Source organism: Branchiostoma belcheri, unplaced genomic scaffold (genome assembly GCF_001625305.1).
Source record: "Branchiostoma belcheri isolate BF01 breed outbred unplaced genomic scaffold, Haploidv18h27 scaffold115, whole genome shotgun sequence".
NCBI classification, from domain to species: domain Eukaryota; kingdom Metazoa; phylum Chordata; class Leptocardii; order Amphioxiformes; family Branchiostomatidae; genus Branchiostoma; species Branchiostoma belcheri.
Genome location: NW_017802547.1, coordinates 288,550 through 298,751, shown reverse-complemented (window position 1 = coordinate 298,751; position 10,202 = coordinate 288,550). Strand labels below are relative to the sequence as shown.

Below are 10,202 nucleotides of genomic sequence, written 5' to 3'. Positions count from 1 at the left end.
TCTGTAGATCTCACGGAAACCGGAATGGATTCTAGATAATATCCTATATTTATCGGCCATGTTTTCCAATCCGTTTGGACAATTACCTCACAGTACTTGTTATCTTTCACAGCGTGATTCATGTATCATTTTATTCTTGAAAGATGTACGCAAGTTTGTAATGATGATGCTCTATAAAGCTGCAGCTACGCTTGTTTCAGTAACATTGATCAAATGTCTGTCAATACTTTGGTGGATAATTGCTGTAATTTTTTCCAACATTTCTTCTAGATTAGGCGTCCAGCTGCCTTTGACATTTTACTCACACGGGTATTGATGACAGGAATGTTATGCTTTTGTGTTGTTTGTGAAGCCTAATATACTCTGCAACACTGCTGCTTAGGCCACAGCACGTAATTTATATGGATGACATCCTCCACAGACTCCAAATCTAATGCGAGCGGGCGAAAATATAAGGTTCCTACAATTTAAGATTTGACTCAATCATTGTACAAATGGTTTTGATTCAGTGGGAACATTACATATACATAGCCAGCATCACATATCACCGCATCAAAGTAAGAAACAAAATCAGAGCCATTTCTTGTCTTCTCTCTTCATAGTTATCTGCCATTCACCTTCCGGCATGGCAACAGACATCTTTTCCATTGGTATGTTGACCACTGTCAGAAGACAACAAAATTTCTTTTTTTTTTCTCCAAAATCAGGCTAAAATTAATGCGCGCTGATGTCATCCATAAAGATTACTTGCTATGGACTTATGCTCGTCGAATGAAATATGTTGGGTATTTCATCTAGCTCGTCTGTGTGCCTGTACGTATGTGGTGTAATCGGCCGCAATGTCCTGATTTTCCAGCTATGTAACCTATCATCATCATCGTCAAGTACTGATTGCCTTGTAGTGTGGACTGGGCACATTTGTTCTGTGCCAAATGACTTACACAACCGTCTTCAAGCATTATTCTACAGTTAACGTCCACGGTACAAAACATCAATCTTTTTCTCGTAAACCCTCCTGATTATTTTATGTTTCTTCTGGGTGTACTTAAACCTCATTCTGGTTGTGCTTAAAGTAACAAAGATGTTAATTAAATCCAATACGTTTTTTTCTCTGTCGACTGTTGACGAGCAGATAGGGTGACAATATGCGGAGGTAGGGCTTGGCTTCAATTAAGGTTTGTGCTGGCCCATTTCCTGTTATTGTAGTGAGCTAGAATCGCACATCTGTAAGGATTCACATATCGCATAGGTCACATACTATATATTTCACTCCAGGTGTGGATGGAATATATTGTTTTCCTTCATGTTTTATCCTCTTCTTCTTCTCTTTCCTCTTTCTATATATTCTCTTTCTCCTGCCATTTTGTTAAAATATGAATGAATTTAACTAGGTAAAGTGGGCGTTTGTTTTATTGTTATGCAGGCATTTAGAGTTCTTTTTTTGCCATTTTCAAACAAAAACCGTACATGTACGCACATGTACGCACGTTAAATGTTCTTGTAGACTAATGTCCCCAAGGCTTAGAGAAATGAAAATTACGTGCAATTAGGCCATGTTGATTTGATTATATGGATGACATCCTCTGGGAACCCCAAATCTGATGCGCGCGTGCGAATAAAAAAATGTTTTGCAAAAAAAAGTTGCTTTCACTATGAAATCTACGTGGTCATGAAGGTTGAACAATTGGCACAGAACATGTTATGGCGAATAATTTACTCTTCGAATTCATTTCTTTACATTTTTGTCTTTTTTCCTTTGATTTTGGCATTCTACGACATTGGTATCGTTTCTAAATGTTTTCCTTGCAACTTATGGTATATTTTTGCTCATTTAGCAACTGTTTTGCACGATTTACAGTATGGTTGAAAACAGACAAAAATTCATGCGCGCGCGGATGTCATCCATATAATCAAATCAACATGGCCTTACGTATACAGAAGAGCCAAGGAACGTGCCGAGTTTAGTTCCTCTGGGTACGTCAATAGAAAACTTTAATGGACACATCGGCTCAACTCGCCAAGACCTGTAAAAGACTAACAACTAGGAGTCTGCTAATTGAGATACGAGTGTGGCGTGCAGAGATAAGGTTTTGTTATTATGCATGTCTTTCTCAGATAAAAGGAAGTAGGTCAAAAGAAATCTTTATCGAATTGTCATCGTCTCAAAATCACGCACATCTTCGTAAATGTTTGCATAGTTGTTTTCTATGCCATGCGCCAAGCTGCGGCTGACTGTTGGTATCCTGATCATAACGGATCAGAGACATGTGGATTTCACAAAGTGTCTGACTTAAGCTGAACAAAATCTATTTGTATATATATCTATGATTTGTACAATTTTTCTGACCACCCCCTACTTCATAGTACAGGCATATGATAGGCACATTGATAAAATGTTCAGAATCTTGCGCGTCCATCCATAATGACTACTGCATATAGCAATTGCATATTTAGTATTCATACCCACGAGTTGCTACAACTATTTCAATCGGTAGGTGGCGTTATTACTACATCATGGTAATCTTGCGCTAGGCGGAGGTCATATGAACTGCAGCCGACGCACCTTCTTGCTAGTGATTTTAATGCGATAATGGTTAATCTATAGATTTAGTTGTTAACTATGTGTTATTTTGTTACCACTAGTCTCTGTCCATTGTGTGTCGTATATTGTTTATTTCTTAGTTCACTACAGAACAGACAGCACTATAGTTGGTGCTGTTAATATTTACCTCCTGTATAGGGATTTTGATTCAATTTCTAGGTTGATGCATGTATTGGGGATTTTGTGTGATGTAAAATAATAAATTGGCGATATTACGGGATTTTAAGGTCATATCTACTTTCAGAAAAGAATAAAACTGATTAGGAATAAATAAACCTATGAAGAATAAATTCAAAACTCAAAGTATTCACTTCAACTTACTTTATTCCTGTACATAGACATTTCCAACGTACTATACACTGGTGACATTGCCCTGGGCATATCATACAGTCAACCACGCAAGGCGTTATTGATAACATATTCACTACAAAGTACAGTGTTACAATACAAAACAACCTGAAAGATGCAGTTTCTATCACTTTCAATAAAAGTCATCTATTGGACGGAAAGCACATAACAATAGATTAGCTTTCAGCTTTTTTTTTGGTTCATATGACTTTAAAAAACAATCCTCATGTGACAACAAAGTATAAGGTAAATCCTTATGTATGATAACTGTACACGGCATACAAAGAGAACTTGAAAAGTAATGACTTGAAGTTAAAATATTCCACAGTATACGGAATCCATAAAGATTATGTTGATTTCCATCCATTACTATTTATAATTATACACATGTTGATTTACACTGAGATATGAATATTTCATTTACTCTACAGAACTGTACAGAACTTTACGAAATACTTTTAAACTCAATACCTACATGGTTCTGATAAAAACAAACTAAATCTACTGTGTCATACAGTAGTTATTAAGTATATACATTAAAACTCAACATAATTACATAGAATCTTAGGTAGTAAATACCTACTGTATATATCTGAACGCCACAGCTTACAGTTGAATTGTTTGATAATAACTTAAGTCAATCCAAATATGCGTACAGTTCCATGCAACTCATCTTTTACTCTTGCATTTTTATTTTCAAAAAAGCAAAAATGACACAAAATGTTATGAAAAAAAAAGACACAAAATGTTATCAACTATTCAAAAGACTTGTGTCCAAACATAGTTGGAGATCTACCAGGCTTCGAGAGGCGGCTGGAAAGAGTAGAAATCGGCCAAATAGAGGGTGTGGGGTGCGGCAAGCAATTGTCTCTACACTGCCAACTCCCCTGGCATGTTATCTCTCTATTTGGCCGATTTCTACTCTTTCCAGCCGCCTCACGAAGCCTGGTAGAGGCTACAAAAGGTGCTCAGAACTAGCACTAACAGGGAGGATATTTGGCAAAGAAGATTTCGCAGGGCTGAGGGTGGAGGTGCATGGCTGGGATGGGTTCGGCTGTGGGGACTGGTTTCCCTGGTGGCAGGTAGATCCTGTAGTTTTGGACGATGGCTGAGATGTACATGAACATCATGCTTTCTGCGATGGCCTGTCCTATGCACGACCGCTTTCCTGTAGGGAAATATGTAGAAAAACTGCCGTGAGATAATGATTAACAAAGTGTTTTGTACACAACCAAGGGATCTGACAACGTTTTTGTAGTCCTTCTGCTATCTTTGTCAGGGCATTTCTGTGATTGCTCTACTTCTACTGCTAGGTGCAGCGGTCCAAACGCAAATATTGTTTCACACTTTATCACGTGTAGAAAATGCAGCCTGATGAAATTATACAATGATGTTGTGAGAGAAGTTTGGTTCATAAACAATTTTACACTTGGATATCGTAGCTTATTGTGAATAGAATAAGATGTCCATATTTCCCCACCTGTGGAAAATGGCAGCCACTCCTTGGGCAGGACGCACTCTCCGTCGGCGTTCAGGAACCTTTCCGGCTTGAACGTCCGCGGGTCCTCCCACACATCCGGGTCATTCGTCACCGACCACAGGTTCGTCATGACCATCGTGCCTTTCGGGATCCGGTGCCCGTCGATGATGACGTCATCAGCGGCCTCTCTGGGAACAGACAGCGGGGTGACGCAGGAGATGCGCAGCAGCTCAAAGATGGCGGCCTTGGTGTAGGGGAGGTTGTCCTTGTCTTTCAGGGAAGGCAGGCGATCTGTCCCGACGACTGACACCACTTCCTCGTGCATCTTGAGCTGCTCTCTGGGCGAGATGGTGAGGAGAAGCATGGCCCACTGTAGGGTGAGTCTGGTGGTGGTGGTGCCTGCGATGTAGTTGTCCATGATCATGTGACAGAAGTCCTCATCGCTCATGAACCAGGCCTGTCCTCGGGTGGTCTCCTGGAAGTAGCAGTCCAGGATGTCTGACGGCTTGAAGTCGGCCAGGGTCGGGTCTTTCTGAAGAATCTCGGCGAAGACTTGTCGTCTGGACTTGACGATGTCGCGGATGATGGTGAGGAAGTTCTCTCCGTCTTCGAGGAACTGGCTGAGGCCGGGGAGCCCGCGGGGGAACTTGAGCAGGACGGGGAAGGCTTGCGTCATCAGCCCCACACCGGTGGACGAGAAGCGGAACACGCCTTCCAAACTCGAGACCAGGCTGTGGAACTTCGGGTCGTTGTGATTGAACCTACAAAACGACATAAAAGAAAATTCATAAATGAATGAACCTATTCGATAAGGATATAGTTTTCCTGTATCATCTGACTAGCTAGTCTGATGACTTTATGGGTTGTCGTAGAAAACGTCTGATTTTTTATCATGCAACTAGGAACTGTAAGCTTTTTTTTAACACGTAAGTTTTTTTTTCATTTGATTTCCAGCATGTGCTTTCTTTCATTGATGTGCCAGTGTGTTCTTTTTATCGTGCTAGACGACGGTCCATAGTCCGGTAGCCATGCACACGAGAGGGCCGATAAGCCCCGTGCCCGATGAGGAGTCGGTTTAGAAATGTGACTGTAGCGTGTAGAAGTCATTTCCTCACCTGTTGCCGAACGAGAAGACCGCTATAGCGTTGACAACGCTCCGGTTGATGACGTCGTACACCTCTCCACAGTTCCCCTGGACTTGCTTCAGGGATGTCATGAGAGTCTCCACCTCGGCCTGTAGGAGGTTCTCGATGCTGTGCGTGTTCAGGCCCAGCGTACGGAAGGACCGCATCAGGAACCGGCGCTGCTTCTGGATGAACTCTGTACTCGGACCCGCAATAATTCCTGGTGGAGAACAAAAACAATTTGATCTAGGTTAGATAAGTTTACACATTTACATGTGTAATAATAATTTACATATGCGCATCCATACACATGTACGTACATGTGTTTGCATGCGTGTGCGCACGCGTGTGTGTGTGTGCGTCGCACAATATCAACTTAAAAGCCACCAACCTTTAAAACAACCTTGAGAAAAGATAAGTATCCAAGGACCACCCAAAAATCCGTGGCCCCAGCATGTCCAGAACACGAGATTTCAAAACCGGAGCTTCTGCTGCAGTACCAAGGAAAGCAACCAAAGGGGCCAACATTTCATAATTTCTTTAAAAAGTTAAGAACTACCCACCTATGGAATTTCATGACGATCTATCCAAACTTCTTGAGTTATCGTGCTAAATCCCAACCACGCACACACACACACAAGAGCTAGTGCACAAACCATAAACGCCTACGCACATCAAAACCTTGAAGTGCCCGTCCGTAAGAACGGCCCTGTGATGTGCAAACGGGGTTAAGGGACACACAACGGGATAAACACACGGTGGGACACAACAGCTGCCCTGTAGGACGTGTACGTCAACTGTTGACGCCATGAAATATCAGGATTCACTAGCAACAGCACTGAACAAACATCCCCGGACACTTTCACCGTAGAAGTTGTAAAAAGAAAACCTTGGAGTTTTACTCGTAGTTAGCCCAAATCCAAAGGACCAGTATCAATTCTTCCAGCCGACTACATCGGCCCTGAGTGTGTGGGTATTTAAGCAAAGGTCTCCCCATCTTAAGTGTGTTTACTTTTACTTTAAGTATGTTTACTCACCCTATTGAAAAACATGTCAATTCACACAGCATTGTTTACATAGGTCTGTAGAGGTTATTCCATTGGTTTCCCTATTGGAGGGGTTTGCGTACTAAAATAAGTCTTCTCCCTTAGATTTGGTATGTTACGGCCGAGTCCCGAATACATTTTGCAACATTTATGTTGTTACATTTCTCTAACTCAGTCCATGTTGGTTCGTCCTTGACATATTAGCTATATAGCCTACGGCTGCCACAGTGGGCTACAGTGGATGATGAACTAGTTAGGCAAAACGGCAATACACTAAAGAGCACTATAGCTTCACTATTATACCGATTCTATAGCACTGCGCTACATTGATACACGACGTCGATGATAACAACTTCAACGTTTTGCTACCAGAATCATTTTTTATCAATCAGCAGTTTTTATCAGAGTGCTGAAAGTCCATATTGGTTAGACATTGAAAGGAAATGTCGGGATTGCCTAGTTAGGCATCCCTACCCTTGTACCAGAAATATAATGTACACTATAATTCAGTAGGCTAAATTTAACCCTTAAACATTATAATCAACGTTTTCCAACAAACGAAATACGAAATTAGTATTGCTTGTGGTAACATGACAGCTGGTTTTGACTAGTTGTACATAGATAGGGAAGACCGGAAGTCGGGTACATTTCTGAAGAGCTTGTCTGCTGAATGATGTAGTTAGGAGGAAAGACCGGAAAAAATCATACCGTGTGCGTTTCATGTATATAATCAAGACGTGTTTCAATAATGGAAATACCTTGGAAGAGCGGAACTGGTCCTTAGCAACAAAATATGTCAATACTTTCCGTCCAGAAGAATAGAAAATAATTGTAATTGTGATCAATTCTTATCAGGAAGAATGAGACATGATTGTACACGTCACTTCGGTGAAAACACATTTCTGGGCACGAGCGGATGTTTTTGTACTGAACAAGAGGAAGGACTGTCAGAAAAGCCTAGCGGTTAGACAACTTTACGATCTTCCAACCCGACATATGCTGGGAAACTTAATTTTCAAAGCAGAGCCGTCTTCAAAGTTGGCACCACTGCACATGTGTTTTCACAAGGACATTGAAATTACGTGCTAAAATGCCAAATACAATACAATGCGTTGAATGCAATGCATACTCATATATGATACTCCCTTATATACCACTCCCCTAACTACTAGAATCTATTTATTATTAATACACAGCTGAGGCATTCTATGTAGAAAAATAGGATGTACTATAATACAAAAGTGTTGGACCAGATAGCTATTGTTTTAAAGTATTATGCTTCGAAACAATAAGTATCCGGTCCAATATTAATAAAACATTTTTCATAGCAAGTATCCGGTCCAACATTAATAAAACATGTTTTACATTATTATTTTATATGTAAAATATTAATATTAAATTTCATGTATTTATGTATTGATATCAAACTCGATAATGATTGGTCACAGAAAAGCAAGAAGACGTCAAATTCTCCATACTATATTGATACAATATCATTTTAAGGCAAGTAAAGATAGTTTGTTATAAATGTCACTTTTCAAAAATAGAGAATAATATGGTATAATATAGTATAAAATACTACTTGCAAATTTTATAATTCGTATTTATCTTTTACATCAATTCTCCATGTCTCTCAATATGAGGTATGGTTGATTTGACGCAGCATAAGTAAGGAAACAATCGATATGTGAACTGTAGGGATGTGTGTCTTACCTCGTCCCTTGTGGACCATGTTGACCAGCTCGAAGCCTGGTCTGTCGGAGAAGACACTGGCCCGTTTGATGAGTGCCTGGTGGATGGCTCTCTGTCCGTTCAGCACGACGGTAAGTTTGGGGCCCAGCCGCACGCTCATGATGGCACCGTACGCTTTGGACATCGTCATCAGCGTCTCGTGTGGAGCCAGGCCGAGGAAAGGGATGGCCCCGAGCCCGGGGATCCCCCACGGGCCCGGCGGCAGGTTGGGCGGGTTGCCCCGCCGCCACAGCAGGTACCCCGCCAGGAGACCCAGCAGCAGGAAGAGGAAAGTCTGCACGTTCTCGGACGGGGACGCCACCGCCGCCGCCGCTGTGTCGAGGAACGCTCCGGTCATGTTGGTGCGTCGAGGGCTCGAGGTATGAATGAACCCGAGGGACAAGAACACGCCGCTTTATATACTAGTATACTTGCGCAACAGGTTTTGTTGTTCTTCACCCCCCAGTCAGCTGGGATGTTTATATGATAGCATTAAGGATAGAAGTGGGGGTGACGAGTCGGTAATTGGAACAGCCTGCTTTATGTTCACTTCCTTGACCTTGAGGACAAAAAATGACGAGGCAGGTTTCCTACAATGAGATCCCCATGTGGGAAGGGGCGGGGACTGGTTTGATTGACACATACGTCAGGCGAGCTAAGTCGCCATTGGTGCAAGACATACAACTAATTCTACATCGATATTCGTGTCGAGATAGTAGCGTCTGATTGGATGGCAGGTGGATCTGTTTAAATCAAATAATGTATTCTACTTTATATAACCTTGCCCCGCCTTTTACATGTGTAACTAACCCTCTTTCTAGACTCTGAATCGTCTGTAGTACGAGTTTTCAGGTATCATTTTTTTTGCATTCTTGACTGCTTGCAGTTGCTTGCTATTAGATGTCATCTATGGAACCGTCCCACAGTTTCTATTGAAAAATACTAAGGGGTAGAAACATCACATGATTTAGGAAGTACGCTTATTTTTTTTTTAGAAGGATACACACAAAATGGCAGAACTAGTAGAAGGAACTGGAAAAACACGACAAAGTTACTGACAGTCCGATATGTTACCATGGTGAGATTACGTATTTACTGCGTAATCTGCGAACTATGGCATTTTGCAGACAATACTAAAGTACGTCATGCACTATACCCTCTGGCTAGAATTTGAAAAAAAAGTCTGAAACTAGGACGGGTGTATTATACTCCGTGAAACTACTGTCCCATGTGAGCAGTTTCATACACGCGTATAAAGTCATCCATCCAGTTTGGAAGGTACTTAGAAATTAGTGTCAACGTCCTGCAGGACATCCACGTGGTAAGGTAGGTTGTAATAGACCTATCCATAAACAGTTATCTGTGTATCTTAGAAATAACCATGCATAAGTAATCATTTACACTTAATTTAAGTTAATAACAAATAGAAAGAGCTATGTTTGTAGTGATGTATGTCGGGCAACGTGATGGAAAAAAACAGAATTCCGGATGACGTCAATTTAAGACGAATTGTCCAGCCTGTCCGTTTGAAAAGTGGGTTAACCACCGACCACGTCCTCGGCATTCAACCAATACTGATCAAGCTTATATAGGCGCATGGAAGTAACGGAAGTATATCGCCCTCCAACGTCCTTCACATTAAAGTGAAGGACGTTGTATCTACAATGTACCCGTCAGCTGGTATTCCTATACCCAACACAACAACACCTAGAAACATATGTGACCCTATGTTTGTAATGTGAGAAAGGTTGCTTGGAAAAAAAATGAGTCTGAACTCTGCTTCTAAAGTGCCGATGTTGTTATTTTTCCCTCCTGGAATGTTGTACTCTGTTTACAGGAAAAAAAATCAAATTTTCAACAAAAACAAAAGT

The 10,202-nt window shown here is 41.3% G+C and overlaps 1 protein-coding gene across 1 annotated transcript; it reads right to left on the bottom strand.

Moving 5' to 3' along the window:
• Positions 1 to 3,685: 3,685 nt before the first annotated feature.
• On the bottom strand, positions 3,686 to 8,909 carry LOC109462370 (cytochrome P450 2J6-like). Its single transcript, XM_019758914.1, has 4 exons — positions 8,314 to 8,909; positions 5,546 to 5,774; positions 4,431 to 5,191; positions 3,686 to 4,118 (listed from the first exon to the last, which is right to left on the bottom strand). Exons 1-4 carry the CDS (start codon positions 8,687 to 8,689, stop codon positions 3,931 to 3,933), a joined length of 1,554 nt encoding a protein of 517 aa, XP_019614473.1. The 5' UTR covers positions 8,690 to 8,909; the 3' UTR covers positions 3,686 to 3,930.
• Positions 8,910 to 10,202: the final 1,293 nt, after the last annotated feature.